We start from the raw sequence: 16589 nt of genomic DNA, 5'->3' as shown, positions 1-16589 counted from the left end.
AAAGTCCAATCTCATTAATACGGAACAAGTGCAACTAATCTATAAGTTGGGGAAAACACCTATAACTCAGACCTGTGTGTGGATAAAATGAAATTAAGTAAAGCACCTAGAACAGTGTCTAGTAAGAAGTAATCAGTAGAAGATAGTTTCTTTCTCCAGCTGAACACTTAAGCAAACACCAAATAAAGGTAAGACCAAATACAACAGGCCTGATCCCTCTAAGGCTGCCATATCATCTTACAAGTTTCTTTAAAAGATTTACACCTATGTAGTTGAGCTTCTCAAATTTAATAAATGATGACCACTAAGAGTCTTGCAACACACTCCTGAACAAGCAACAGGTCAAAATGAAATCAAATTATCTAGAGATGAATCAAAGTTGAAACACAACATCAAAAGTACAGGATGCAGCAAAAGCAGCTCGAAGAGGAAGTTTATGGTATAAATGCCTTCATTAAGAAAAAATATCTGAAACAACCTATCTCTACACCTCAAGAAACTAGAAAGGAACTAGAAAAAGAACAAACTAACCCGAAAATTAGCAGAAGGGAGGAAATGATACAGATCAGAGCAGAAATAAATGAAATAGAGACTAGAAAATCAATATAAAAGATCAATAAAACTAAGAGTTGGTTTTTTGAAAAAACAAAATTGGCACACCTTTAACTAGAGTAAAAGAGAGAACTCAAAACTCAAAAAATGAAAGAGGAAACACTACAATTGATACCAAAGAAATAAGGAACATTATAAGAGACTACTATAAGCATTTATACACCAACAAACTGGATAACCTAGAAGAAATGGATATGTACTTAGAAACATATTAGCTGCCAAGACTGAATCATAAAGATTGAGTATCTGAACAGAGCAGCACAAAGATTGAATCAGGAATCAAAAATGAAGAAATAATGCCAATCTTTTTCAAACTCTTCGAAGAAAACTTACAAATGCTCCCAAACCTCCTTTTACAAGGCCAGCATTACCCTTGTCCCAGAGCCAAAGACGCTACAAGAAAGTTACAGGCTGATATCCCTGATGAACACAGATGCAAAATTCCTCAACAACATACCAGCAGACCAAATTCAACAACACATTAAAAAGATCACACAACATGATCAAGTGGGATTTATCTCTGGAGTGCAAGGATAGTTCAACATATGCAAATCAATAAATGTGATACACCGCATTGACAGAATGAAAGATAAAAATCCTATGATCATCTCAGTAGATGCAAAAAAGCATTTGACAAAATTTTTCCAAAGTCTTAACAAAGTGGGTATAGAAGGAACACACATCAACATAATAAAGGCCACATATGGTAAGCCCACAGGTAACATACTCAACAGTTAAAGGTTAAAAGCATTTCAGATCAGAAACAACACAATCATGACCACTCTCACCACTATTCACTATTTAGTACTGGAAGTCCTAGCCAGAGTAATTAGACAAGGAAAAGGTAGTCGAATTGGAAAGAAGTAAAATTGTCTCTGTTTGCAGACAATGTGATCTTATATATAGAAAACCCTAAAGACTCTACCAAAAACAATAAAAAACAAAAAAACCTGTTAAACCAATTCAGTAAAGTTGCAGAATATAAAATCAACATATAAAAATCAGTTGTATTTCTGTACACTAGCAAACTACCTGAAAAAGAAATGAAGAAAATTCCATTTACAACAGCATCAAAAAATAAAATACTTAGAATAGATTTAACCAAGGGAGTGAAAGATCTATTGAAACTAAAACACTGATGAAAAAAACTGAAGACACAAATAAATGGAAAAATATCCCATGTTCATAGATCAGAAGAACTAATATTGTTAAAATGTTCATATTACCCAAAGAGATCTAAAGATTCAAAATTCCAATGGTGTTTTTCACAGAAACAGAAAAAAAATCCTAAAATTTATAGAGAACCAAAACAGACTGTTAATAGTCAAAGCAATCCTGAACAAAAGGAACAAAGTTGGAGGCATCACACTACCTAATTTCAAAGTATACTGATTTCAAAAGCTTTAATAAAACAGTATGGTACTGGCAGAAAAAGACAGAGACCAATAGAGGGAAACAGAGAGCCCAAAAATAAATCCACACATTTATATAGATCTTTGCAAAGGTGCCAAGAACATATATAGGGAAAGGACCATCCCTTCAATAAATGGTATAGGGAAACTTGTCTTCCACATGCAAAAGAATAAAATTGGACCCTTATCTCACTTCATATATATAAATCAACTCATAATGAATTAAAGATTTAAATATAAGAGGGGCGGACCAAGATGGCAGAGGTGTAGGAGACCTGGATTTCCTCTGGTCCCAGGAATTCAGCTAGATAGGGATCAAACCATTCTAAACACCTATGAACTCAACAGGAGATCAAAGAAAAGAACAGCAACAACTCTCTGAACAGAAAAGTAACCACTTTCTGGAATGTAGGACGTGCGAAGAAGTGAATCCGAGGCGATATTCCAGAAGATAGACGGCGGGGGAGGGGGCCTCCGTCAGACACTTCTGGCAAGTGATAGAGCAGCAGAGCACAAAATCAGAACTTTTAGACATGGGCTCCGCTGAGGGACGTTGCTCCAGTGGCTAAGCGGGGAGTGGAACCCTCGCTGGGATAGTGTGGTCTCAGGACCCACGGGGTCACAGAAAGACCAGGGGTGCCTGAGTGCAGCAGAGCTCCCAGGTATTGGAGCGGGGAAGCCAGCTGCAGAGAAGGAGCCGAGGAGTGGGCTCACAGCTCGGGGTTGCCATAAACTGTGATCCACAGCACAGCTGGGCCACTGCACCTCCAGCAGGGACCCAACAAGCGGCAGATCCGGGGAGACTCTCCTTCCTCCCCTGGGAGGAGTGGCGCGGGAGTGCACCACAGGGATCTGCTGGGTTTGGAGACTCCACACGGGGCCGGGGGCCAGAGATAGAAATGCTCGGTCACAGGCCAGGTGAGCATGGAGTGCTGTCGGAGACTGGAGAGACGGGAGTGACTGCTTTTCTCTGGGGGCTCACTGAGGAGTGGGGCCCCGAGTCTCCTCTGGGGCGGAGATTGAGAGGCCACCATTTTCACTCTCGTCCTCCAAAGCTGTACTGAAAGTTTGCAGAGAACAAAAGCTCCCGAGAGCAAACCGAGCAGATTACTTAGCCTGGACCTGGCAACGGCGGGGCAATTCTGCCTCCAGCAAAGACATTTGGGAACCATGGCAACAGGCCCCTCCCCCAGAAGATCAGCAAGAACAGCCAGCCAAGACCAAGTTTACCCATCAATGGGAATGGCAGAACTCCAGCACTAAAGGAATACTGCACATAGAATTCATGGCTTTTTTACCATGATTCTTTAGTCTTTCAAAGTTAATTTTTTTTTAACTTTTTTTTTTTACTTTTTCTTTTTCCCTTTTTCAACCAACATCTTATCAATCCCTTTTTTAAAAAATATTTTTTATTTTTCATTTTTAGAGTCATATTCTATCCCTTCATAGCAGTTACCCTTATTTTTGGTATATATATATAAGTTGGTCTCTCTTTAAAATTTTGAGCTACTGTTTCCTCTAACAGATCAAAATATACCCTAAAACTCTAGTGTATGGCTTTGTTCTAGTGTCCTGCCTAATCACATTCTCTTTTTTTTTTTAAATCCTCTTCTTTTTTTCAACCACTTATCGATTCCTTTTATAAAATCTTTTATAATTTTCATCTTTGCAGTCATATTCCATCCCTTCATCATATTAACCCTTATTTTTGTACATATATAAGTTTTTCTTTCTTTAAAATTTTGGGAGGCACTTTCTTCTAACAGACCAAAATATGCCCCAAATCTAATGTGTGGCACTGATCTATGCACCAGCCTGATCATATTTGATCATATGTGTTTTTTTTTCTTTTTCTTTTTTCTTTCTTTCCCTTTCTCTTCCCCCATTTTCAGGTCTTTTCTGATTTGTTTAGTGTATATTTTCTGGGGACGTTGTTACCCTGTTAGCATTTTGTTCTCTCATTCATCTATTCTCCCCTGGACAAAATGACAAGACAGAAAAAATCACCTCAACAAAAAGAACAAGAGGCAGTACCGACTGCCAGGGACCTACTCAATACGGACATTAGTACAATGTCAGAACTAGAGTTCAGAATGATGATTTTAAAGATACTAGCTGGGCTTGAAAAAAGGATGGAAATTATTAGAGAAACCCTTTCTGGAGAAATAAAAGAACTAAAATCGAACCAAGTCGAAATCAAAAACGCTATTAATGAGGTGCCATCAAAAATGGAGGCTCTAACTGCTAGGATAAATGAGGCAGAAGAAAGAATTAGTGATATAGAAGACCAAATGATGGAAAATAAAGAAGCTGAGAAAAAGAGAGATCAACAACTACTGGATCACGCAGAATTCGAGAGATAAGTGATACTGTAAGATGAAACAACATTAGAATAAGTGGGATCCCAGAAGAAGAAAGAGAGAGGGGGGCAGAAGGTATATTGGGAGCAAATTATGGCAGAGAACTTCCCTAATCTGGGGAAGGAAACAGGCATCAAAATTCAGGAGGCACAGAGAACCCCTCTCAAAATCAATAAAAACAGGTCAACACCCCAACATCTAATAGTAAAACTTACAAGTCTCAGAGACAAAGAGAAAATCCTGAAAGCAGCCCAGAACAAGAGATATGTAACCTACAATGGTAGAAACATTAGATTGGCAACAGATCTATCCACAGAGACCTGGCAGGCCAGAAAGGACAGGCATGATATATTCAGAGCACTAAATGAGAAAAATATGCAGCCAAGAATAGTATATCCAGCTAGGCTGTCACTGAAAATAGAAGGAGAGATAAAAAGCTTCCAGGACAAACAAAAACTAAAGGAATTTGCAAAACAAAACCAGCCCTACAAGAAATCTTGAAAGGGGTCCTCTAAGCAAAGAGAGAGCCTAAAAGCAACATAGACCAGAAAGGAACACAGACAATATACAGTAACAGTCACCTTACAGGCAATGCAATGGCACTAAATTCCTATCTTTCAATAGTTACCCTGAATGTAAATGGGCTAAATGCTCCAAACAAAAGACACAGGGTATCAGATTGGATAAAAAAAACAAGACCCATCGATATGCTGTCTGCAAGAGACTCATTTCAGACCCAAAGACAACCCCAGATTGAAAGTGAAGGGGTGGAAAACCATTTACCATGCTAATGGACACCAAAAGAAAGCTGGGGTGGCAATCCTTCTATCAGACAAATTAGATTTTAAACCAAAGACTGTAATAAGAGATGAGGAAGGACACTATATCCTACTTAAAGGGTCTATCCAACAAGAAGATCAACAATTGTAAATATCTATGCCCCTAACATGGGAGCAGCAAATTATATAAGCCAATTAATAACAAAAGCAAAGAAACACATCAACAACAATACAATAACAGTGGGGGACTTTAACACCCCCCTCACTGAAATGGACAGATCATCTAAGCAAAAGATCAACAAGGAAATAAAGACTTTTAATGACACACTGGACCAAATGGACTTCACAGATATATTCAGAACATTCCATCCCAAAGCAACAGAATACACATTCTGTGCCCATGGAACGTTCTCCAGAATAGTTCACATCCTAGGCCACAAATCAGGTCTCAATCAGTACCAAAAGATTGGGATTATTCCCTGCATATTTTCAGACCACAATGCTTTGAAACTAGAACTCAATCACAAGAGGAAAGTCGGAAAGAACTCAAATACAAGGAGGCTAAAGAGCATCCTCCTAAAGAACGAATGGGTCAACCAGGAAATTAAAGAAGAATTAAAAAAATTCATGGAAACAAATGAAAATGAAAACACAACTATTGAAAAATCTTTGGGATACAGCAAAGGCAGTCCTAAGAGGAAAGTATATAGCAACACAAGCCTTTCTCAAGAAACAAGAAAGGTCTCAAGTACACAACCTAACCATACACCTAAAGGAGCTGAAGAACAGCAAATAAAGCCTAAACCCAGCAGGAGAAGAGAAATCATAAAGATCAGAGCAGCGATCAATGAAATAGAAACTGAAAGAACAGTAGAACAGATCAATGAGACTAGGAGCTGGTTCTTTGAAAGAATTAACAAGATTGATAAACCCCTGGCCAGACTTACCAAAAAGAAAAGAGAAATGACCCAAATCAACAAAATCATGAAAGAGGAGAGATCACAACCAACACCAAAGAAATACAGACAATTATAAGAACATATTATGAGTAACTATATGCCAACAGATTAGATAATCTGGAACAAAATGGATGCATTCCTAGAGATGTATCAACTACCAAAACTGAACCAGGAAGAAATAGAAAATCTGAACAGACCTATAACCACTAAGGATATTGAAGCAGTCATCAAAAATCTCCCAACAAAAGCCCAGGGCCTGATGGCTTCCCAGGGGAATTCTACCAAACATTTAAAGAAGAATTAATACCTATTCTTCTGAAACTGTTCCAAAAAAATAGAAATGGAAGGAAAACTTCCAAACTCATTTTATGAGGCCAGCATTACCTTGATCCCAAAACCAGACAAAGACCCCATCAAAAAGAATTACAAACCAATATCCTTGATGAACACAGATGTAAAAATTCTCACCAAAATACTAGCCAATAGGATCCAACAGTACATTAAAAGGATTATTCACCACGACCAAGTGGGATTTATTCCTGGGCTGCAAGGTTGGTTCAACATCCACAAATCAATGAATGTGATACAATACATTAATAAAAGAAAGAACAAGAACCATATGATCCTCTCAATAGATGCAGAAAAAGCATTTAACAAAGTACAGCATCCTTTCTTGATCAAAACTCTTCAGAGTATAGGGATCGAGGGTACATACCTCAGTATCATAAAAGCCATCTATGAAAAACCCACAGCGAATATCATTCTCAACGGGGAAAAACTGAGAGCTTTCCCCCTAAGGTCAGGAACACAGTAGGGATGTCCACTATCACCACTGCTATTCAACACAGTATTAGAAGTCCTAGCCACAGCAATCAGACAACAAAAAGAAATCAAAGGCATCCAAATCGGCAAAGAAGTCAAACTCTCACTCTTTGCAGATGATATGATACTTTATGTGGAAAACCCCAAAGACTCCACCCCAAAACTGCTAGAACTCATACAGGAATTCAGTCAAGTGGCAGGATATAAAATCAATGCACAGAAATCAGTGGCACTCCTATACATCAACAAAGAGACAGAAGAAAGAGAAATTTAGGAGTCGATCGCATTTACAGTTGTACCCAAAACCATAAGATACCTAGGAATGAATCTAACCAAAGAGGCAAAGGATCTGTACTCAGGAAACTATAAAATACTCATGAAAGAAATTGAGGAAGGGGCGCCTGGGTGGCTCAGTCGTTAAGCATCTGCCTTCAGCTCAGGTCATGATCCCAGGGTCCTGGGATCGAGCCCCGCATCGGGCTCCCTGCTCGGCGGGAAGCCTGCTTCTCTCTCTCCCACTCCCTCTGCTTGTGTTCCCTCGTTCGCTGTGTCTCTCTCTGTCAAATAAATAAAAATCTTTAAAAAAAAGAAATTGAGGAAGACACAAAGAAATGGAAAAACATTCCATGCTCATGGATTGGAAGAACAAATATTGCGAAGATGTCAATGCTACCTAGAGCAATCTACACATTCGATACAATCCCCATCAAAATACCATCCACTTTTTTCAAAGAAATGGAACAAATAATCCTAAAATTTGTATGGAACCAGAAAGGACCCCGAATAGCCAGAGGAATGTTGAAAAAGAAAAGCAAAGCTGGCGGCATCACAATCTGGACTTCAAGCTCTATTACAAAGCTGTCATCATCAAGACAGTATGGTACTGGCACAAAAACAGACACATCGATCAATGGAACAGAATAGAGAGCCCAGAAATGGACCCTCAACTCTATGGTCAACTCATCTTCAACAAAGCAGGAAAGAATGTCCAATGGAAAAAAGACAGTCTCTTCAACAAATGATGTTGGGAAAACTGGACAGCCACATGCAGAAGAATGAAACTGGACCATCTCCTTACACCACACACAAAAATAGACTCCAAATGGTTGAAAGACCTAAATGTGATACAGGAGTCCACCAAAATCCTAAAGGAGAGCACAGGCAGCAACTTCTTTGACCTCAGCCGCAGCAACTTCTTCCTAGAAACATTGCCAAAGGCAAGGGAAGCAAGGGCAAAAATGAACTATTGGGACCTCATCAAGATAAAAAGCTTTGCACAGCAAAAGAAACAGTCAACAAAACCAAAAGACAACCGACAGAATGGGAGAAGATATTTGCAAATGACATATCAGATAAAGGGCTAGTATCTAAAATCTATAAAGAACTTCTTAAACTCAACACCCAAAGAACAAATGATCCAATCAAGAAATGGACTGAAGACATGAACAGACATTTTTCCAAAGAAGACATCCAAATGGCCAATAGACACATGAAAAAGTGCTCAACATCGCTCGGCATCAGGGAAATCCAAATCAAAACCTCAATGAGATACTACCCTCACACCAGTCAGAATGGCTAAAATTAAGAAGTCACGAAACGACAGATGTTGGCGGGAATGCAGAGAAAGGGGAACCGTCCTACACTGTTGGTGGGAATGCAAGCTGGTGCAGCCACTCTGGAAAACAGTATGGAGGTTCCTCAAAAAGTTGAAAATAGAGCTACCCTACGACCCAGCAACTGCACTACTGGGTATTTACCCCAAAGATACAAATGTAGGGATCTGAAGGGGTACGTGCACCCTGATGTTTATAGCAGCAATGTCCACAATAGCCAAACTGTGGAAAGAGCCAAGATGTCCATCGACAGATGAATGGATAAAGAAGAGGTGGTATATCTATATATACAATGGAATATTATGCAGCCATCAAAAGGATTGAAATCTTGCCATTTGCAACGACGTGGATAGAACTGGAGAGTGTTATGCTGAGCGTAATAAGTCAATCAGAGAAAGACATGTATCATATGAAAGACATGTATCATATGATTATATGAGGAGTTCTTTACCTCAGGAAACAAACTGAGGGTTGCTGGAGGGGGGGTGGGAGGGATAGGGTGGCTGGGTGATAGACATTGGGGAGGGTATGTGCTATGGTGAGCGCTATGAATTGTGCAAGACTGCTGAATCACAGATCTGTACCTCTGAAACAAATAATACATTATATGTTAAAAAAAAAAAGATAGCAGGAGGGGAAGAATGAAGGAGGGGAAATCGGAGGGGGAGATGAACCATGAGAGACGATGGACTCTGAAAAACAAACTGAGGGTTCTAGAGGGGAGGGGGGTGGGAGGATGGGTTAGCCTGGTGATGGGTATTAAAGAGGGCACGTTCTGCAGGGAGCACTGGGTGTTATACGCAAATAATGAATCATGGAACACTACATCAAAAACTAGTGATGTAATGTATGGTGATTAACATAATAAAAAAAAGATTTAAATATAAGACCTAAACCATATAACTATTAGAAAAAAACATAAGGAAAAGGTCCACTGACCGTGGTCTAGGCAATGAATTTTTAGATACAACCCAGAAAGCAGGCAACTAAAGCAAAAAATAGACAAATGGGACAGCATAAAACTAAAAAGCTTCTGCACAGCAAAGGAAAACGTCACCAGAGTGCAGAGACACCCTATGGAATGGGAGAAGATATTTGCAAACCATGTATGAGATAAGGGGTGAATATCCAAAATTTATAAAGAATGCAACCAATTCAACAGGTAGAACACAACCAACCCAATTCAAAAATGGGCAAAGGACCTGAATAGGCATTTCTAAACAGAAGACCTACAAATGACCAGCAGATATATCAAATGATGCTCAACATCACTTATTATCAGGAAAATGCAAATCAAAACCATGATGAGACATTACCTCACAACTGTTAGGATGGTTATTATAAAAAAAAAAAAAAAGGTAACAACTGTTGGCAAGGATGTGGAGAAAATGGAACTCTTATACACTGTTGGTGGGAATGTAAACTGAATGCAGACATTATGTAAAACAGAATGGAGGTTCCTCAAAAAACAGAACTACCATATGATCGATCAATTCCACCTCTGGGTTTATACCGGAAATGAAAAGGATACTGAGGAGATAACCTGCACTGCCATGTTTACTGCAGCATTATTCACAATAGTCAAAATATGAAAACAACCCAATGGTCAATGCACAAATGGATGAAGAAGATGTGGGGTGTGTATAGACATATACACAGGAGTATTATTCAGCCATGAGAAGGAAGGAAATCCTACCATTTCTGATAACATGGATAAACCTGGAGGACATTGTGCTAAGTGAAATAAGCCAGAGAAAGATAGACATTATATGATCTCACTTCTAGGTGGAATCTTTGAAAAAAAAAAAAAAAGTAGAACTCATGGAAGTAGAGAGCAGAACAGTGGTTACCAGAGGCTGGGGATGGGGAAAATGGGGAGATGTTGGTCAAAAGGTACAAAGTTGCAATTACAAAGGATGAGTAAGTCCAGAGATCTAGACTATCTATTACTATAGTTAATAATACTGTATTGAATACTGGAAATACACTAAAGGAATGGATTTCAGGTGCTCCCATCACAAAAGAAAAAGGTAACTAGATGAGAAGACAATGTTAATTAGCTTCACTGTAGTAATCAATCACTTCACTATGTATATACAGGTCTATCAAATCATCATGCTGTATACTTCAAATATGTACAATTTTTATTTTTTAAAAAGGATCTTGCAAAATAGAGAAAAAAAGTTAAGCTTACCTGAGCAAGGAGAATATTTATAACTTCTTCATTTTCATTCATTTCTTCTTTGGAAACATCCTCTTTTGAAAGACTGGCGATCTCTTGTGCAATCTTGGTTTCGCACTCCTGTCAAATAAGACAAATGAAAAACTGGTCAGCCCAAATGTAACATATATCCAACAATTTCACACCATCACCATGGAGAAGTTTCCTTCTCATTTCCTAGAGTTGAAAAAGTAACAGTAATTCTCCTCTGGATAGAGGAGAATTTGTTAACTGGGCTTGGAAAATAACATATGGATCTTAGTTTGTGGCTGCACCATGAAAAATGTTCAATTCTGGTCAATGTGCTCACCGTTTCTGGAACCCATCCATGTAAAATTACTTTCTGTGACACTTTTTTTTTTTGGAGGGTGTCAGTTTTAAGTACACAATTAATTTTGATAAATAAATACAGTCAAGTAACCACCACCACAATCATGATATAAACACTTCCATCACCACACAAAGTACCTCTCACCATCTGCTGGCACCTGGCAACCACTGACCTATTTTCCATTCCTATAGTTTTGCCTTTTCTTGAGTTTCATATAAATTGAATCAATCCATAAGAAATCTTTTTTATGTGGCTTCTTTCACATAGCATAATGCTTTTACTATTCATCTATTTTGTTGTCTATATTAGTAGTTTGCTGAGTAATATGCCATGATACACCAATTTGTTTATCCATTCATCAGCTGATGGACATTTGGGTCCTTCCTAATTTTGAGCTATTATAACTACAACTGTTATGAACATTTCACACGGATATGTTTTGTGTGGGTATGTGCTTTCTTCTTTTAAATACCTAAAAGCAGGATTGCTTGGTCATATGGTAACCGTATGTTTAACTTTATAAGAAACTGCCAAACTGTTTTCCAAAATTACTATACCATTTTGCATTACCAAGAGCAACAATGAGAGTTCCAGTTGCCCCATGTTCTTGTCAACACCTGGGATTTTTATTTTTATTTTTTTTTAGACAGGGACAGAGAGGGAGAGAGCAGGGGGAGGGGCAGAGGGAGCGAGAGAGAATTCCAAGCAGGCTAGACACCCAGTATGGAGCCCGATACGGGGCTCTATCTCATGACCCCAAGATCATGACCTGAGCCAAAATCAAGAGTCAGATGCTTAACCGACGGAGCCACCCATGTGCCCCAACACCTGGTATTTTTAATTTTAGTCATTCTTGGTGGTGTGTAGTGGTAGCTCATTGGGATTTCAATTTGTATTTCTTTAATGACTAATGATGTTGAGCATCTTTGCATGTGCTTATTTGCCATCTGTACATGATTTTTGGTAAAGTGCCTGTTCAACTTTTTTATCTTTTTAAAACTGAATTCTTATTGTAGCAAATGTACCATACTCTGGTGGGAGAGCAGAATATATACAGGAAGTCTCTGTACCTTCCTCTCAATTTTGCTGTGAACCTAAATCTGCTTCAAAAAAAATAAAAGTCTAAAAAAAAAAAAACCCTTGAATTGTATTCTTCTTAAGTTATGAGTTTTTTATATATTCGAGTCCTTTATGAGGTATGTGTTCTGCAAAATATCTTGTCACAGCCTCTGATTTGTATATTCGTTTTCTTAAGTGTCTTTTGAAGAACATGTTTTAGCACGCTGATAAAATGTAATCTAACAAATATTTTTTTTAAGATTTTATTTTTGCAAGAGAGACAGAGAGAGAGAGAGTGAGCGCATGACCACGAGCAGGGAGCCTGACACAGGGCTCGATCCCAGGACCCTTAACTGACTTAGCCACCCAGGCGCCCTAACAAATCTTTCCTTTACAGTTCATGGGTATTGTGTCCTATTTAAGAAATCACTGCCTAAGCCAAAGTCAATAAGATCTATGCTTTCTTCTGGAAGTTTTTTTTTTTTTTTTTAGGTCTTAACATATGATTCATTTTGAGTTAATTTTTGTATATGCCTTGTGGAAAGAGTCAAGGTTTTGTTTTGGTTATTCTTTTTTGGCATATAGATATCAGTTGTTCCAGCACTATTAAAAAGAAAATCCTTCCCCAGTGAATTGTCTTATCATCTTTGTTGAAAATTAACTGTCCATATATGGTGTGGGTCTATTTCTGGACTTCCTATTCTATATGTCTACTTTTATAAAATATCTACTGTCTTGGTTACTGTAGCTGAATAGTAAGCCTTAAAATCAGATAGCATGAATCCTCCAATGTTGGTTTTTTTTCCACAGTTGTTTAGATCATTTGTATTTCCATATAAGTTTTAGAAGAGCTTGTTAATTTCCACAAAAAAACACCTGTTGAGATTTTGATTGGGATTGACTCCACAGATCAATTTGAGAACACCTAACATCTTAAAAATATTGAGACACATCACTCCATTTATTTAGGTCTTTATTTTTCCTTTTAGGTCTAGTATCCAACTGCTCATTGCTAATATCAAGATATACAACAGACTTCTGTGTATCTAATCTTGTATCCCACGACCTTGCTAAATTCACTTGTTAGTTTTTTTTTATAGATTCCTAAGGATTTTATATGTAGACAGTCACGTAGTCTATGTATAAAGACTTTCTTCTTTCCAATCTGTATACCTGTTTCTCTTGCTTTATTGTACTAGCTAGAATGAACCTCCAGTAAAATGTTGAACAGAGTGGTGAAAGCAGAAATCCTTGCCTTGTATACCCAATCTTAGGAGAAAGTATTCAGACTTTCACTGTTATGTACAATATTAATCATAGATTTTTTTCATAGACACCCTATATCAGGCTGGGAATGACGTTTGCTGAGAGCTTTTATCATGAATAAGTGTTGAATTCTGCTAAATGCTTTTCTGCATCTACTGACATGATCTTGTGGTTTTTCTTACTTTTTAGTCATTAATATAATGAATTATATTACTTCCATCTTTAAAAATAATTTATTCCTCGATGGGCATTGGGGGGGAGATAAAAAAATAATTTATTCCTCAAAGTTGAAATCAACTTGACAGAACCTTTTGAAAATTTATGAATGAATGAGCAGGTATAACAAGATAGCATAAAGAAAATTGGTAAAGGTAATCTATCCCTTTCTATAATGACTCTGGTTTGCTCTGTCACAACTCCTTTATCCAAGACAGAAGCAGAAGTAAGAGTAATGAAAACCAAACATACATTATCCCTGTCATAGGTCAGAGACCCCTCATTTAAAGCCTGGTGGGCAATGCCATATGGTTAACATTTACAACCATGAGGGCTGGTCGGTCAGTCACTGATTCCAGGCTGAAGCATGAAGGGAACAATAATGACAACAGGCATAGGAAGCAAAAGATAGATAATCTGGTAAGCAGGAGAAAAGAATGAAGAAAAATACACAAAGGCTTTTGCTAGTCTGCCAGTCCTGGAGTGCATGTGTAAAAACCCCATGAATGTTTCCTTTATGACAAAGCTAACCTCCACATAAATGCAAATCTCTAACCTCAAAGCAACATAAACACATGGGTTGTCTTTGTCTGTTAGCACAACCACAACGATCACACTCTCCCAGTCTAATAATAAATGCTAACTAATATTCCTTGGAAGTAATATTTGGGGCCTGGCACTGAGATCTGAGATCTTAGCTTTGGTGTGGCTGAGCAACTCACAGTCCCAGAGCCAAGCAACACACACTAAGCCAGAAGAGATCAAAAGTCTAACTCGTGTACCCCAAACTTATCAGGAGTCACATGCTAGTCTTCCTATTATAGGTGAATAAAATTCCTCCTAATCTTCAGTACTTCTTTGTGTTTCCAAAGAACTGACTCAAAGGCCTCAAATTCCCCAGCCATCTCTGAAATGTCTCACTATCCAACTGCTTCTGTTTACAAGTACAACCAAGCAGGATATGACAAAACATCTTACAATAAAATCATCTGTTTAATTTTTTAAAAAACCAACTTTCTGGAGAGATTCCATATTAGGATGAAATTTAGCAGCTGTATGAAACTACTTTCAGTTACTAACCCCCCAAAACTACCTTTGCCTATAGCAAAATGTAAGTGCTTATACATATACATTTCTTTGATGCCATTAAAGATTTATTTATTTTAGAGAGAGTGGGAAGGAGGGGCCGAGGGAGAGTGAGAGTCTTAAGCAGACTCTGGCTGAGCTCGAAGCCTGACGTGGGGCTAGATCTCACAACCCTGAGATCAGGATGTGAGCCGAAACCACAACCAAGAGTCAGATGCTTAACTGACCACGCCACCTAGGCGCCCCTTCTTTGATGCCACTGAAGATGTTAATATAGGGGCACCTGGCTGGTTCAGTCGGTAGAGCATGCAGCTCTCTGATCTCCAGGTTTTAAGTTTAAGCCCCACGTTGGGCATAAAGCTTTAAAAAAGTTAATATTTGTTGTTCTGGTTTTATTCCTGAATTAAGAAAATGCTTGTCCCTTTTCATTGATAAAACCATGACTTGCACATTTATCTACTAAATATCATGGTTCAAACATTAACAAGGCCAGAGCTAGGTCATCCCAGTGAACTGAGTCAATTCCTGCAGAAATAGTCTGCGTTTTATGTAGACCTTTAGTCTGTAAGATGCTTCTTGAGCTTTTTATGTTATTTTGGTATCATTTAAGGGGCACCTGGCCGGCTCAGTCGGTAGAGCATGCCACTCTTGATCTCAATGTCGTGAGTTCAAGCCCCACGCTGGGCACAGAGTTCACTTAAATTACAAGAATAGTACAGTGATTCCCCATTATGCTCAACAGATTCAAAAGTTTACATTTCGCCCCTTTATTGTTTGTGCATCTTCTCTTCAAACATGCACTTTAACATTTTAATTTTGTTACTTTTTGTAGAAAGAGTGCAAGTGGGGGGGAGGGGCAGAGAGAGAGGGAGGGCGAAAGAGAATCTTAAGCAGGTTCCACACCCAGCGCAAAGCCTGACAGGGGATTCGATCTCACAACCCTGAGATCGTGACCTTCAGCTGAAATCAAGAGTCAGACACTTACCTGACTGAGCCACTCAGGTGCCCCTGTACCTAAATATTTTAATGTAGATTTTTTTAAGAACAGACATGCTCATATTAACCGTGGTACAATTATCAAAATCAGAACATTTTAAGACTGGCCCAATTTTCTAGTCCAGCCTGTTTCATCAGTTATCCCAAGTGTCTTTCATAACACTTCTTCAAATTGTCCAGGATCCAACATAAGGGCCATTTATTGTACTTAGTTGTGTCTGTGTAGTGTTTTTAAATTTGGAATGGTTTGTCACTCTTCGTCTTTCATAACTTTAATATTCTCTGTGTGTGTGTTTATTTTCCACCCATGTTCACTGAGGGCCTGGAACCCCTGCTACTATAGTAGCAGTGAGCACACCTGAGTACCCAGATCTTGATTTCAATACTGAAAGGAACCAAGGCTCCTTGGAGAAACGTTCAACTTCAGGGCTGGGGGTAGAAAAAATACAAGATGAAGCTGAAACCTTCTGTCGTGCCAGAAAGAAAGGAAACCTCAAAAAATGATGACTGCATGTCAGAACACTGGAGCCACTTAAAAGGTTCTTCCTGGTCAAATGTGTATCAAGTAGATTATGAAAAGTACTAATTACAATACAACACAAAATATCAATTAATTAATTAATTTAATAAGTAAAAAAAAACCCCAGGTGCCTGGATGGCTCAGTTGGTTAAGCAACTGTCTTTGGCTGAGGTCATGATCCCGGAGTCCTGGGATCAAGTCCCACTTTGGGCTCCTGGCTCAGCGGGGAGCCTGCTTCTCCCTCTGGCCCTCTCCCCTCTCATGCTGTTTCTCTCCCCCTCTCTCTCAAATAAATAAAATCTTTAAAAAAAAAAAGTAAAAACCTTTCTAAATTAAA

General features: G+C 38.5%; 1 protein-coding gene across 4 annotated transcripts in view; it reads right to left on the bottom strand.

The window, feature by feature from the left end:
* The window catches only part of RALBP1 (ralA binding protein 1), a 66214-nt gene that overhangs the window by 8624 nt on the left and 41001 nt on the right, over nucleotides 1-16589 (bottom strand). For all 4 annotated transcript variants that reach the window (XM_064577919.1, XM_064577922.1, XM_064577918.1 and 1 more), the window contains exon 7: nucleotides 10752-10859. In XM_064577919.1, coding sequence (XP_064433989.1) covers nucleotides 10752-10859 — 108 coding nt within the window. The remainder of the gene's footprint in view (nucleotides 1-10751; nucleotides 10860-16589) is intronic.

This window comes from Mirounga angustirostris, unplaced genomic scaffold (genome assembly GCF_029215605.1).
Source record: "Mirounga angustirostris isolate CCGP_5_RB_7025 unplaced genomic scaffold, mMirAng1.0.hap1 SCAF_14, whole genome shotgun sequence".
NCBI lineage: Eukaryota > Metazoa > Chordata > Mammalia > Carnivora > Phocidae > Mirounga > Mirounga angustirostris.
Note: the sequence above shows the minus strand (reverse complement) of the source record. Positions and strands in the feature narration are given on the sequence as shown.